Source organism: Nomascus leucogenys, chromosome 3 (assembly GCF_006542625.1).
Source record: "Nomascus leucogenys isolate Asia chromosome 3, Asia_NLE_v1, whole genome shotgun sequence".
NCBI classification, from domain to species: domain Eukaryota; kingdom Metazoa; phylum Chordata; class Mammalia; order Primates; family Hylobatidae; genus Nomascus; species Nomascus leucogenys.
This window is the reverse complement of record NC_044383.1, coordinates 130,594,360-130,609,924: the sequence shown is the minus strand read 5'-3', so window position 1 is coordinate 130,609,924 and position 15,565 is coordinate 130,594,360. Positions and strand designations below refer to the sequence as shown.

The 15,565-nt window shown below is 38.8% G+C and overlaps 1 protein-coding gene across 2 annotated transcripts in view; it reads right to left on the bottom strand.

Annotated features, from left to right (window-relative positions):
- UTRN (utrophin) overlaps nucleotides 1-15,565 on the bottom strand; it is a 573,765-nt gene that overhangs the window by 307,265 nt on the left and 250,935 nt on the right. For both annotated transcript variants that reach the window (XM_030809793.1, XM_030809794.1), the window contains exons 44-46: nucleotides 7,937-8,072; nucleotides 6,211-6,360; nucleotides 2,791-2,866 (exon numbers count right to left, since the gene is read on the bottom strand). In XM_030809793.1, coding sequence (XP_030665653.1) covers nucleotides 2,791-2,866; nucleotides 6,211-6,360; nucleotides 7,937-8,072 — 362 coding nt within the window. The remainder of the gene's footprint in view (nucleotides 1-2,790; nucleotides 2,867-6,210; nucleotides 6,361-7,936; nucleotides 8,073-15,565) is intronic.

The following is a 15,565-nucleotide window of genomic DNA, read 5'->3' as shown; positions in this document are numbered from 1 at the left end:
CTATCCTAGAAAGGGATATTTCAAGGAGAACTAAAGGAAGTGAGTATGTGAAACATGAAAATATCTGAGAGAAGAACATTTGGGGAAGACAAGAAGGAACGGCAAGCACAAAGACCAGAAACGATTATGTTCTTGGCATGTTTGAAACAGCAAGAAGACCAGTGTATTTGAAACAGAATGAACAAAGGGAAAAGTAGTAAGAAATGTGATTAAAGAGACAGGCAGATATGCATGGTGTTCTGGACTAAGGCCAGACTTTGGAACTCATTTATGTGGATGGAAGTGATTAAAAGACTGTGATCAAAGAAGCGACACAATCAAACTTATGTTTAGAAAGCATCACTCTATCTGCTATCAGAGGAATAGGTCATGGAGAAGTACTAAGGCAAGAATAGAATCAGGGTTATGAGTTAGGAGCATATTCCAATAATCTAGATAGAAAGATGAGGGTGTTCAAGACCACAGAAGTAGGTGGAATGGAACATGGAAATGATGCTACTTGCTGATGGATTGAATATTAATTCCAGAGAAGAGTTGAGATTGACTACAAGTTTATTGGCCTAAGGACTCGGTGAATCATCTAAAAAAAAAACAAACTCTACAGTTCTGGGACTGTTAAGCATAAGTACAGAAGAGAATTTAGAGGATTATAGTACATCCAATGTTATGTAATACTGTACATCAGTTTAAACGAGTAGACTAGAGCTACATGCATCAAAAGGTATGGCAATAAGGATGATCTAGTAGCTATCAGAGAAAGAGGATACGTAAGCAGCCCAGAGAATATGGGATCCTATGCATAAGTGGAGGAGCTGGTCTTAGAAAGGAAAAGAGATAATAACCCTTTAGCTGAATAGGAAGGAAGTGTGTAAAGTATATGGGTACAGCCGCAGGTAGCTTGATGGATTCTCTGGTGGGAAAACGAAAAAGTTTTTTGTTTTTTTGTTTTTTTGCTTTTTTTTTCTTTGATGAGATGAGGTCATTAGTTGAGAAATGAGTACCAAGGAGTACTCAGAAGAAAGTACGGTAGGACTGTCTCTTAGTGCTGAGTGCTTATTTGAGATGAATAGTCATAGCTCTGAAATGAGTACAGTCGGCAAGGTGTTGGCGAGGATGAACCTCAGAAACATTATGCTAAGTGAAAGAAGCATCGTATGATTCCATTTATATGAAATATCCAGAATAGATAAATCCATGGAGACAGAATGCAGATTGGTGGTTGCCAGGGGCTGGGAGTAGGAGGGAATGGGAAGAAACTGCTTAATGAGTAAGAGGTTTTAGTTTGGAGTGATAGAAATATTTTGGAACTAGATAGAAATAGTGGTTGTACAACATTGTGAATGTATTAAATGTCAGTAAATTGTTCACTTTAAAATGGTTAATTTTATTTTCTAAATAAAATGTTAAAAGGAAGAAGGAACTGAATTAAAACACTGCGTAGGAGGAGAGAGACATACTAAGATTAGCTTCAGGTCTCAGGCCTGTCCCAAGGACGAATATCCTGTTGAAAATGAGCCATCCACCTAATGGAAGTTGTAGCTTTGCTGTTAGCTTTTTATACTTCTAAATATGTATTCAAATTTTCCCTGCTCCTTTACCATATCGAGGTTTTAAAAAGTAAGATAACCCATGACGATTTTATAAAATGCATCAAATTCTTTCCCTATGATTACGGAGTTGAGCCTGTATTTGCAAAGCAGCAGTACCCAAATGTCAACTCAAGTGTTCTGAATATTAATCAAGAAACTTGATCAGGCCCCAGGTATTTTTTGTGCAAATTTCCAGAAATACAAGTAATAAAGAACACAAACTTGGTCCTCAATTAGCTTGCAATCTCAAAAAATGAAAAAAAAAACTTGTCTCTCATTACTTTTTTCAAAACTTGAGGGGGAGGAGAAGGAAGACAAGGAAAAGAAAAGAAAAATAAGAGGAATAAGAGAAATTAAAAGGACCCCCCCAAAAAAAGAGGTGGAAGAGGTAGAGGTGGAGGAAGAGGAAAGTAGTAGAAAGTAGAAGGTGGACATGGAAGTCAAGGAGAAGGAGAAGGACAAGGGAGAAGAAAAAAGCGGGGAGGAGCAATAAAAAGAATCAGCAGAAGCAGCTGGCAGGGAGTGAGTGGACAGTTAGAGTTAGTCACATTTGGGGTTTTGCCAGGTGACTCAACAGAGGAAGAGCAGGGCATGATGGTTCAGAAAACCTGCAAGGCAGTGGCAACAGTGGCTATGGGGCAGGACTAATCTGGATAAAGAGAGAAGGAAATAGTGAGAAAACATTCTTCTTTCTCCACATCCAAATGAGAAGTGTTTGTCTCCAAGGTTGGAGAATGCTTCTAAATATCCATCTCCCACCTGCTTCCCAGGATATCTAAGCCTTTTGTTCTCAGTCATGATCAGGGTCTAATTATGTAAGTTAACCAAGCTCATGTTAACACAGCAAGTTATAGCTGATTTCCTGAAAAGCTGCATGGACCCAGAAAACTAGTCCCCAGTTTTTGCACCTAGCCTCTCATCTTCCCATCAGCAGGACCTATGGATGCCCAGGTAGCACTGGAGTCCAGAGAAAGGCCAGCCTTATCTGCCGCGAGAACGAATGCCTTACCCACACTGGGCAGCCAAATGTGTCTTGGGTTTAAAGAAGATGTTCTTTTCAAATCATTGAAAGTTGATTAAACAAAGAAAATGGCACGACGTTTCTAAATGAGTCTTTCTAATTCATATATGAGGCTCATATCACAAAATTTTAATATTTTTTTTTTAAAAAAAACCTTGTTAAAGATAAACTGTATCTTACCAGCAATCCTTGTCTGTGAAACAGAACTGGGCTCCTGGATGCATTCCTTCAGGGTGGTAGGCACTTCTCTGCAAATCTACCGCATCAGGACAAACAGAAAGAGAAGAATACTATATAAATAAAGATGACTGTAGTTCAAAAGAAGAGGTGTTATTCTGAATGGCAGCTCTGCTACTTTTCTTCCCCTAACCACCTAAACTTCTGGCTCTACCTTCACTCTCCACTGCAACCTTGTTTGAGCCCCTAACTCCACTGACATTGCTATCAAAAACACCAACCAGTCCCTAGCTGTCCTGACCCCTGTGCACCAGTTAATGCTGTCCACTCCCCCTCCCTTGAATTCTGTTATTACTCTGCAATTCTGGCTGTCCTCCTACCTCTCTGGCTGGCTCTCCTGAATTTCCTTCACCACCAACTCCTTTTCCTCTGCCCATCCATCAAATACCAATACCCTCCAGGGTAGGTGTGTTACTCTTCTTGCCCTTCACCCTGGGCTCTCCCTGAGTCCTGGTTTCCAAAGGTTTCAGGAATCAAATGGAGTTTTGAGAGGCTAAAGACTGCCCAAAACATATCTTCAGTCCAGCCCTCTCTGTGAACCAGATATTCAGATATGTCCAAATCTGAATTCCTTATCCCTATCTTCCCCAACACCCATTTCATAAACTCTTCTGAAGATTCTAACTAATCTTTCTATATCAATTCTTAGGATCACTCCATATATCTCTGTAGTAAAGCTATAGCAATATTTCAAAAATATGACTTTCCTCTGCTTGAAACCCATCAATAGCTGCCCACTACCCTCAAAGTGGTAGATTGTTTGCAGCATGGAGCTCAAATTCCTTGTGATGCACAGCGAGTCCTCCAGGATCTCATCTCTGAGAACATCCCTCAGCCTTCCATTCTATAGTGGGCTACTTCCTGGACCTATATACACTGTGCTCATTCTCTGTCTCTTCTAGACACTTTCATTTGCCACTTCTCTCTACACTGCCCTTTCCCTCATTCTTCACCTGACCAATATTTATTCATCCTTCATAAATTAACTGGAATGTGATCTTTTCAACAAAACCTTCCAAAGCTACACCTCAAAGCCAGGCAGGTGCTCCACCTTTATGTGCCCATCACTACCTGGATGTTATAATTGCTTGCCTGCTGGTCTCATCCATGATAAGCTCTTTGAGTTAGAAGGAATGCCACACTCTTTAATGCATTCCTATCTCTTACAATGATACCTGGCAGAAAGTGAGACTCCAATAAAAACTTATTGAGTGAATGAATGACTGTATGAATGAACGAAATATCCCATGTTAGAATTTCCCAAATTATGTTTGTTGAGATTTTCTGCACAATGAGCATTGTTGGTCTTAGACATTCATAATTCACCAAAGTGAATTATATTAAAATCTAGATGAAATCCTGCAATAACCAAAGCTCTAACTTTGTCTGACATAGTGCACCCAAATTAACAACTGTGCCCTTTTCTGCAGAATACCCACTGATACCCTTCGTGTTAAATAAACATGTGTGCTCCAACTGAATATGGACAACCTTTCTGGCAAGTGACACAGGGCCTAATATGTCTGGAAAGGAGTGTAGGGGAGAGAGAGCAGCGGATCTTGTAGGAGAGATCACAGGACGCCAGGCCATAAGAAGCCTTATAAGCCAAAAAAGCATTTTGCCTTTCACCCTGAGCAAGATAGAAAACCACTGGTGGACTTTGCTCAGATAAGTCACTTGATCTGAATTATGTTTTAACCAATCATATTGGCTGCTTTGTCCAGAACAGAATAACAAAGGGCAAAGGAAGAAGCAGGAGAGATGAGTGGGGCAGAATTTGTAGTCATCAAGACAAGAAATGATGGCAGGCTTGAAACAAGTTACTGGCAATGGGGGTTGTGAGAAGCAGTCAAATGTATGATATTTTTTGACCTAAGAAGAGTTGAAATAATTGTAGAGGAAATATCTATGTGCCCTCTGACATCTACAACTGTCAAACTTCTGCTACATTTGCCTTATCACACGTAGCCATCTGGATATCCAATAAACCATCCATCCAGTAGATATGTATTTTGAAGGAAAAGCTGCTAATGGTGACTGAGGTATAGTTTTTGGTTTGGGGTTTTTTTGTTTCTTTCTTTCTTTTTGTGATAGAATTCATATACCATAGGACTGACTCCAGTGTTTCTGACTTAAGTAATAATAAGGATGAAACATCCATTGACGAAGGCGGGAGATGTACATGAAGGCACAGAGGGGAGAGGGATATCAAGAGCTCGATTGTGTATGTTAGTTTGAGGTGCCTATTAGACATTTAAGGAGAGATGTTGGGGAGGTAGTTGCATACGCAAGTCTAGAGTATGGAGAAAGGTCCAGACCAGAGATACACATGTGTGAATCACAGTGACTCAACAGGCAGTGATTCCCAATCAGAGAGACCAGATCAATAAAGCACCTGCATCATTAGCTATAGGATAATGGCTACCATTTAAAGAGGATGAGAGAGAAAATGACTGATATGGAGTCCATCCAAACCAAGGACAGAGACATATCCATTCAATGTCCTATATAGACCTCATACTCTGATATGGTATGTACCAGGTCAAACAAAAAAGATATTTATGACTTTATCTACTTTTAACCGTTTCAATGGCAAAAAAAATAATGGTAGGAGGGAAAGATATCTTAGTTGTATTTGTAGTCACATGCCATTACATTTCACTGGAACCTAGTAAATATATATTTAATGAAAAAATTATTGAAAATAAACATAGATGTGTGAAAAGTCATGTGCAAACTCAGGATGCTATTTTCTTTCTTTTACTTTTTTTTTTTTTTGAGACAGGATCTCCCTGTCTCACCCAGGCTGGGGTCTAGTGGTGTGAATGCAGCTCACAGCAACCTCCACCTCCCAGGTATAGGCAATTCTCGTGCCTCAGCCTCCCAAGTAGCTGCAATTACAGGCGTGTGCCACCATGCTGGGCAAATTTTTGAATTTTTAGTAGAGATGGGGTTTCACTGTGTTGGCCAGACTGGTCTCAAACTCCTGGACTCATGTGATTCCCCCCATCTTGGCCTCTCAAAGTGTTGGGATTACAGATGTGAGCCAACACACCCGGCTCAGAACGCTATTTTAAGGTCTTCATTTTCAGAATATAATCACTGGAATTTTCTTACCTAATTCCAACATATATTCATTATTTATATAAATCCCCTAGGCCAAAGAGTTCTGTATAAAATAAAAAGTATTCTTCTAGAATATATGCCTCTGTCTATGACAGATAAAAAATATAAACATTAGTAAGCTTTAGTAAAGTTTGCCCCATTTGGATATACTTGAAAGTAAAGCAGTTACATGATCCCACATCTCTGACAACAAAATCAATAAATATGAGAAATGTGTGACAGTAACTTTATACACACCTTATTCCATGTCATATTTACAGTCCTTAAGCTTTCTGAAATTTTATCCCTTTCAGGTAAACTCAGACTTTTATCTGAAAGCATCTCCAATTCAGTTCTATTCAGCCATTTGAGTTTTTCAGCCTGTACTTCCATTTCTTGAGTTAAGTCCTGGAGAAGTTAAAAGATAGGTGTGGTTAGAAGGTAGTCAGATAAGGGAAAGTTCAAGAATTGTATTAGAAACGTTTTTTGGTATTATTACAAATGTAAATTTCTAATTTGTTAAGTGAAAAAGTAAACTTATAAGAAGCTTAAGCTCATGCTAACAAATGATAACTAAGAAGGGAGTGAGCACATGCCTTCCGTGTGTATTTTTGCACTCCTGTGCACAAACGCGCTCTCTGGTACTCACTGTCTCTTAACTACGTCATATATTATTTTTACATTGCTAATTTAACATTGTTCTTATCTCCTCCTTGCTACTCCACCCTAATATACTGTCCCACATTTTCTAACTCTCCTCAAATTGTTTACAAAAGAGACATTTCCAAAAAAACTATTGAAATTTTTAGATAAAAACGGAAGCTTGTTAGATATTGTCACATTTTAAAAAGAAAACTTAATATATATTTCACAAAATATTTTTCATCATTATTCAATGTTTCTTTCTCAAAATGCTTCAATCATACTCCTTTATAGACAAAATCTCTGAATTAGTAAGTAACCTTTCACATACACTTTTATGCTTGTACATGTATGAATACACACTCATAATTTCTTTTTTTTTTTTTTTTTGAGATGGAGTCTCGCTCTGTCAACCTGGCTGGTGTGCAGTGGCACGATCTCGGCTCACTGCAACCTCCGCCTCCTGGGTTCACGCCATTCTCCTGCCTCAGCCTCCCAAGTAGCTGAGACTACAGGCACCTGCCACCACGTCCAGCTAATTTTTTTTTGTATTTTTATAGAGACGGGTTTCACCATGTTAGCCAGATGGTCTCAATCTCATGACCTTGTGATCCGCACGCCTCGGCCTCCCAAAGCTGGGATTACAGGCATGAGCCACCGCACCCGGCCCACAATTTCTTTTTTTAAATAAAAATGTGAGCACATTATGCTGAGTGTTCTGCAACAAGTATTTTAATTCTTAACACAAAAAATAAATATTTATGAATATAAAATTTATGGATATTTGGATATATTTATATATCTATATATGTATGAATTTTTATAGATTATATACATATACAACTATAAACAATACTTGTTAGTTGCAAACCAACAAAGAAAATCTGATTAATACAACCATGACACTAAACCTATTGCAAGCTGCATTTTGTTCATCAGCAAGTCACTCCGATAATTACTGATTATTATCTATAAAGTTGAGTTTTGCAGCTTTATAGATAATAATCAGTAATTGTCTTCCAAATCTAAAAACAAAAAACGATATTTCATAGCCCTATTGTATTTTAAAATGATAAGGTCAGTTTACAATATCCTAAAAACCTTTGGTCTAATACTGACACCATAATAGTTTGTTCTTTTTATGTAAGTGAAGTTTAAGCTCTGCAAGACCAAAATTATAACTGCTCTTTAAAAAATAAAAGATATTCCTCTTTCAAGTTCACCACATTTACCAAAAAATACAAAGTTTCTTTTCCCTTTTCTTCTTCAGACATGCAGTATGTGATTCTGAAGTATAATGTTTGGGCACCAAAAGGCATATAGACAGAAACAAACAACTTACTCTTAATTCTTGCAGGTTTTCTCCCAATTCGGTGGTTGATCTCTTTTGCATAGCATGCTCAGCCTTTGTTAACCAACAGATAATCTCATCTAGCTGATGCCTGTACTCCATCACCTGCTTACTTTCTCCTTTTAGCCTAAAAGAATATATTATTTAAAAATATTGAGGAAAAACTGCCCAATTAAGCAGAACCTTACATATTTGCTTTGGATATCCTGACTAAATATTTCCCAAAATAAATAATTTCTAATAATTATTTTAATATATATTTTTAAGTGAAACAATATATATATTCTACAATATAAAGATTGCTTAATAATAGACCAAGAAGCTTTTTTCCTTAGTTAAATTCAAAACCATTGAAACTAAAGAATATTATCTTCCCTCATCATAAAAAGTTATGTAGAAATTGAATACAAAAGCCTTTTTTACAGTTAGATACCACTCTCCAACATAATGGAAATTTTTTAAAACATGAAAAATGTCTTTATCTAAAATAATAGGGAAAAAGCATAATTCTCTTTGAGTGTTTCATGAATATTGAAAGGAATCATTATATGACATGTTATCACATTAGGTGGTAACTATTACTCTACTTTATTCACAGGACAGAAAGAATAAGAACAAAGCAAGGTATCAAGAATGGGGGAATCCTACAAGTATTAGGGAAGACAAGAAACATGTGAATTTGGCTTGTTTATTAAAATAACTATTATTATATTTGAATATAGCACTAAGTTACAAAAAGAGATATAGAAAAAAACAAAGCAAAAATTTTAAATGATGCAAGGAAAACAGTCAAATGAATATAAAAAAGGAACTGCCTCAATTAGATCTTTATAGTGTTATAAGAATAACATTTATAAGAATATAAACCATCTGTCAGAAGAGAGGAATATGATTAGAATTCATATGACAAATAACATTATGTGTTTTTTAAAAGGATTTGAAAGCTATTAAAAGCCTGGTGGTATCTTTACTTTTATAGCTGCTATAATTAACTGCTGGTTTAAAAACTGAATGCAATTTTTAAATAAATTGTATTGTATCATTCCTAATAAGAATTTATGTTTTTACGGCTAGGGGTTTTCATTTTTAATCACAAAAGGTCTAATATAATCTTGCAATACATGTAATAAAATATTAAATAATACTTCTATATTTAATAAACAGTCAATATCTCATGTATAATGTTTAAAAAAATGAAAATCACTACAAAATCATAACTTTTAAGTATCCGTTGAGAAAGAATGCTCCTTTAAGATAAAAAATAAATAAATACAGCAATAGCACTAATTACTAAGACCAAAACAGGTAATCTATCCTCCACAGTGAAAAGTATTTAACTTAAATAACAACTTTGGAAACACCCAAAATACTATTATAGGCCTTTGTTTCTAAAAAAGGGTTGAAATTTCACTTTCCAATGTTTCAAGATCACGACTACTTTAGTACTTTGAAAACAGAACTATGATGGCAACTAGCATTATGAAGTGATTTCAATAAGATATATTTGAGTCACCCAATATTTTCATCTGCAAATTAGCTAAATATAATCTACATTTTAAATGTTATCCCCAAGAGTAAAAACAAATTATAAATTCATGTTCTAACAGAAGATAACAATTGCTCACTAAGGAATAATCCACTGGGCTTGGTGGCTCACGGCTGTAATCCCAGCATTTTGAGAGACTGAGGCAGAAGGATCACTTCAGCCTAGGAGTTCGAGATGGGCCTGGACAACATGGCAAGACCTTATTTTTACAAACAATTTAAAAATCAGAAGATGGCCGAATAGGAACAGCTCCGGTCTATAGCTCCTAGCGTGAGCGACGCAGAAGACGGGTGATTTCTGCATTTCCATCTGAGGTACTGGGTTCATCTCACTAGGGAGTGCCAAACAGTGGGTGCAGGACAGTTGGTGCAGCGCACCCTGCGCAACCCGAAGCAGGGCAAGGCATTGCCTCACACGGGAAGCGCAAGGGGTCAGGGAGTTCCCTTTCCTAGTCAAAGAAGGGGGTGACAGAAGGCACCTGGAAAATCGGGTCACTCCCACCCTAGTACTGCGCTTTTCCAACAGGCTTGGAAAATGGCACACCAGGAGATTGTGTCCCGCACCTGGCTCGGAGGGTCCTATACCCACGGAGTCTCGCTGATTGCTAGCACAGCAGTCTGAGATCAAATTGCAAGGCGGCAGCGAGGCAGGGGGAGGGGCGCCTGCCATTGCCCAGGCTTGCTTAAATAAACAAAGCAGCCTGAAAGCTGGAACTGGGTGGAGCCCACCACAGCTCAAGGAGGCCTGCCTGCCTCTGTAGGCTCCACCTCTGCAGGCAGGAAACAGACAAACAAAAAGTCAGCACTAACCTCTGCATACTTAAATGTCCCTGTCTGACAGCTTTGAAGAGAGTAGTGGTTCTCCCAGCACGCAGCTGGAGATCTCAGAACGGGCAGACTAACTCCTAAAGTGGGACCCTGACCCCCGAGCAGCCTAACTGGGAGGCACTCCGCAGTAGGGACAGACTGACACCTCACTCGGCCAGGTATTCCTCTGAGACAAAACTTCCAGAGGAACGATCAGACAGGTGAATTTGCGGTTCATGAAAATCCGCTTTTCTGCAGCCACCACTGCCGACACCCAGCCAAACAGCATCTGCAGTGGACCTCAAGCAAACTCCAAAAGACCTACAGCTGAGGGTCCTGTCTGTTAGAAGGAAAACTAACAAACAGAAAGGACACCCACACCAAAAACCCATCTGTACATCACCATCATCAAAGACCAAAAGTAGAAAAAACTACAAAGATGGGGAGAAAACAGAGCAGAAAAACTGGAAACTCTAAAAAGCAGAGCACCTCTCCTCCTCCAAAAGAACGCAGTTCCTCACCAGCAATGGAACAAAGCTGGACGGAGAATGACTTTGACGAGTTGAGAGAAGAAGGCTTCAGACAATCAAACTACTCCAAGCTACGGGAGGAAATTCAAACCAATGGCAAAGAAGTTAAAAACTTTGAAAAAAAATTAGACGAATGTTTAACTAAAATAACCAATGCAGAGAAGTGCTTAAAGGAGCTGACGGAGCTGAAAGCCAAGTTTCAAGAACTACGTGAAGATTGCAGAAGCCTCAATAGCCGATGCGATCAACTGGAAGAAAGGGTATCAGTGATGGAAGATGAAATGAATGAAATGAAGCGAGAAGGGAAGTTTAGAGAAAAAAGAATAAAAAGAAATGAACAAAGCCTCCAAGAAATATGGGACTATGTGAAAAGACCAAACCTATGTCTAATTGGTGTACCTGAAAGTGACGGGGAGAATGGAACCAAGTTGGAAAACACTCTGCAAGATATTATCCAGGAGAACTTCCCCAATCTAGCAAGGCACGCCAACATTCAGATTCAGGAAATACAGAGAACACCACAAAGATACTCCTCGAGAAGAGCAACTCCAAGACACATAATTGTCAGATTCACCAAAGTTGAAATGAAAGAAAAAATGTTAAGGGCAGCCAGAGAGAAAGGTCGGGTTACCCACAAAGGGAAGCCCATCAGACTAACAGCTGATCTCTCGGCAGAAACTCTACAAGCCAGAAGAGAGTGGGGGCCAATATTCAATATTCTTAAAGAAAAGAATTTTCAACCCAGAATTTCATATCCAGCCAAACTAAGCTTCATAAGTGAAGGAGAAATAAAACACTTTACAGACAAGCAAATGCTGAGTGATTTTCTCACCACCAGGCCTGCCCTAATAGAGCTCCTAAAGGAAGCACTAAACGTGGAAAGGAACAACCGGTACCAGCCACTGCAAAAACATGCCAAATTGTAAAGACCATCGAGGCTAGGAAGAAACTGCATCAACTAACGAGCAAAACAACCAGCTAACATCATAATGACAGGATCAAATTCACACATAACAATATTAACTTTAAATGTAAATGGGCTAAATGCTCCAATTAAAAGACACAGACTGGCAAATTGGATAAGGAGTCAAGACCCATCAGTGTGCTGTATTCAGGAAACCCATCTCACGTGCAGAGACACACACAGACTCAAAATAAAGGGATGGAGGAAGATCTACCAAGCAAATGGAAAACAAAAAAAGGCAGGAGTTGGCCGGGCGCAGTGGCTCACGCTTGTAATCCCAGCACTTTGGCAGGCCGAGGCGGGCGGATCACAAGGTCAGGAGATCGAGACCACGGTGAAACCCCGTCTCTACTAAAAATATAAAAAAAATTAGCCGGGCGTGGTGGCGGGCACCTGTAGTCCCAGCTACTCGGAGAGGCTGAGGCAGGAGAATGGCAGGAACCCAGGAGGTGGAGCTTGCAGTGAGCCGAGATCGCGCCACTGCACTCCAGCCTGGGTGACAGAGCGAGACTCCGTCTCAAAAAAAAAAAAAAAAAAAAAAGGCAGGAGTTGCAATCCTAGTCTCTGATAAAATAGACTTTAAACCAACAAAGATCAAAAGAGACAAAGAAGCCCATTACATAATGGTAAAGGGATCAATTCAACAAGAAGAGCTAACTATCCTAAATATATATGCACCCAATACACGAGCACCCAGATTCATAAAGCAAGTCCTGAGTGACCTACAAAGAGACTTAGACTCCCACACAATAATAATGGGAGATTTTAACACCCCACTGTCAACATTAGACAGATCAACGAGACAGAAAGTTAACAAGAATACCCAGGAATTGAACTCAGCTCTGCACAAAGTGGACCTAATTGACATCTACAGAGTTCTCCACCCCAAATCAACAGAATATACATTTTTTTCAGCACCACACCACACTATTCCAAAATTGACCACATAGTTGGAAGTAAAGCTCTCCTCAGCAAATGTAAAAGAACAGAAATTATAACAAACTGTCTCTCAGACCACAGTGCAATCAAACTAGAACTCAGGATTAAGAAACACTCAAAACTGCTCAACTACATGGAAACTGAACAACCTGCTCCTGAATGACTACCGGATACATAACAAAATGAAGGCAGAAATAAAGATGTTCTTCGAAACCAACGAGAACAAAGACACAACATACCAGAATCTCTGGGACACATTCAAAGCAGTGTGTAGAGGGAAATTTATAGCACTAAATGCCCACAAGAGAAAGCAGGAAAGATCCAAAATTGACACCCTAACATCACAATTAAAAGAACTAGAAAAGCAAGAGCAAACACATTCAAAAGCTAGCAGAAGGCAAGAAATAACTAAAATCAGAGCAGAACTGAAGGAAATAGAGACACAAAAAACCCTTCAAAAATTAATGAATCCAGGAGCTGGTTTTTTGAAAAGATCAACACAATTGGTAGACCGCTAGCAAGACTAATAAAGAAGAAAAGAGAGAAGAATCAAATAGACGCAATAAAAAAATGATAAAGGGGATATCACCACCGATCCCACAGAAATACAATCTACCATCAGAGAACACTACAAACACCTCTACACAAATAAACTAGAAAATCTAGAAGAAATGGATAAATTCCTCGACAAATACACCCTCCCAAGACTAAACCAAGAAGAAGTTGAATCTCTGAATAGACCAATAACAGGCTCTGAAATTGTGACAATAATCAATAGCTTACCAACCAAAAAGAGTCCAGGACCTGATGGATTCACAGCTGAATTCTACCAGAGGTACAAGGAGGAACTGGTACCATTCCTTCTGAAACTATTCCAATCAATAGAAAAAGAGGGAATCCTCCCTAACACATTTTATGAGGCCAGCATCATCCTGATTCCTGGCAGGGATACAACCAAAAAAGAGAATTTCAAACCAATATCCTTGATGAACATTGATGCAAAAATCCTCAAAAAAATACTGGCAAACCGAATCCAGCAGCATATCAAAAAGCTTATCCACCATGATCAAGTGGGCTTCATCCCTGAGATGCAAGGCTGGTTCAACATACGCAAATCAATAAATGTAATCCAGCATATAAACAGAACCAAGGACAAAAACCACATGATTATCTCAACAGATGCAGAAAAGGCCTTTGACAAAATTCAACAACCCTTGATGCTAAAAACTCTCAATAAATTAGGTATTGATGGGACATATCTCAAAATAATAAGAGCTATGTATGACAAACCCACAGCCAATATCATACTGAATGGGCAAAAACTGGAAGCATTCCCTTTGAAAACTGGCACAAGACAGGGATGCCCTCTCTCACCGCTCCTATTCAACATAGTGCTGGAAGTTCTGGCCAGGGCAATCTGGCAGGAGAAGGAAATAAAGGGTATTCAATTAGGAAAAGAGGAAGTCAAATTGTCCCTGTTTGCAGATGTCATGATTGTATATCTAGAAAACCCCATCGTCTCAGCCCAAAATCTCCTCAAGCTGATAAGCAACTTCAGCAAAGTCTCAGGATACAAAATCAGTGTGCAAAAATCACAAGCATTCTTGTCCACCAATAACAGACAAACAGAGAGCCAAATCATGAGTGAACTCCCATTCACAATTGCTTCAAAGAGAATAAAATACCTAGGAATCCAACTTACAAGGGACGTGAAGGACCACTTCAAGGAGAACTACAAACCACTGCTCAATGAAATAAAAGAGGATACAAACAAATGGAAGAACATACCATGCTCATGGGTTGGAAGAATCAATATCATGAAAATGGCCATAGTGCCCAAGGTAATTTATAGATTCAATGCCATCCCCATCAAGCTACCAATGAGTTTCTTCACAGAATTGGAAAAAACTACTTTAAAGTTCATATGGAACCAAAAAAGAGCCCGCATCACCAAGTCAATCCTAAGCCAAAAGAACAAAGCTGGAGGCATCACGCTACCTGACTTCAAACTATACTAAAAGGCTACAGTAACCAAAACAGCATGGTACTGGTACCAAAACAGAGACATAGATCAATGGAACAGAACAGAGCCCTCAGAAATAATGCCACATATCTACAACTATCTGATCTTTGAGAAACCTAACAAAAACAAGCAATGGGGAAAGGATTCTCTATTTAATAAATGGTGCTGGGAAAACTGGCTAGTCATATGCAGAAAACTGAAACTGGATCCCTTCCTTACACCTTATACAAAAATTAATTCAAGATGGATTAAAGACTTACATGTTAGACCTAAAACCATAAAAACCCTAGAAGAAAACCTAGGCAATACCATTCAGGACATAGGCATGGGCAAGGACTTCATGACTAAAACACCAAAAGCAATGGCAACAAAAGCCAAAATTGACAAATGGGATCTAATTAAACTAAACAGCTTCTGCACAACAAAAGAAACTACCATCAGAGTGAATAGGCAACCTACAAAATAGAAGAAAATTTTTGCAACCTACTCATCTGACAAAGGGCTAATATCCAGAATCTACAAGGAACTCAAACAAATTTACAAGAAAAAAACAAACAACCCCATCAAAAAGTGGATGAAGGACATGAACAGATACTTCTCAAAAGAAGACATTTATGCAGCCAAAAAACACACGAAGAAATGCTCATCATCACTGGCCATCAGACAAATGCAAATCAAAACCACAATGAGATACCATCTCACACCAGTTAGAATGGCCATCATTAAAAAGTCAGGAAACAACAGGTGCTGGAGAGGATGTGGAGAAATAGGAACACTTTTACACTCTTGGTGGGACTGTAAACTAGTTCAAC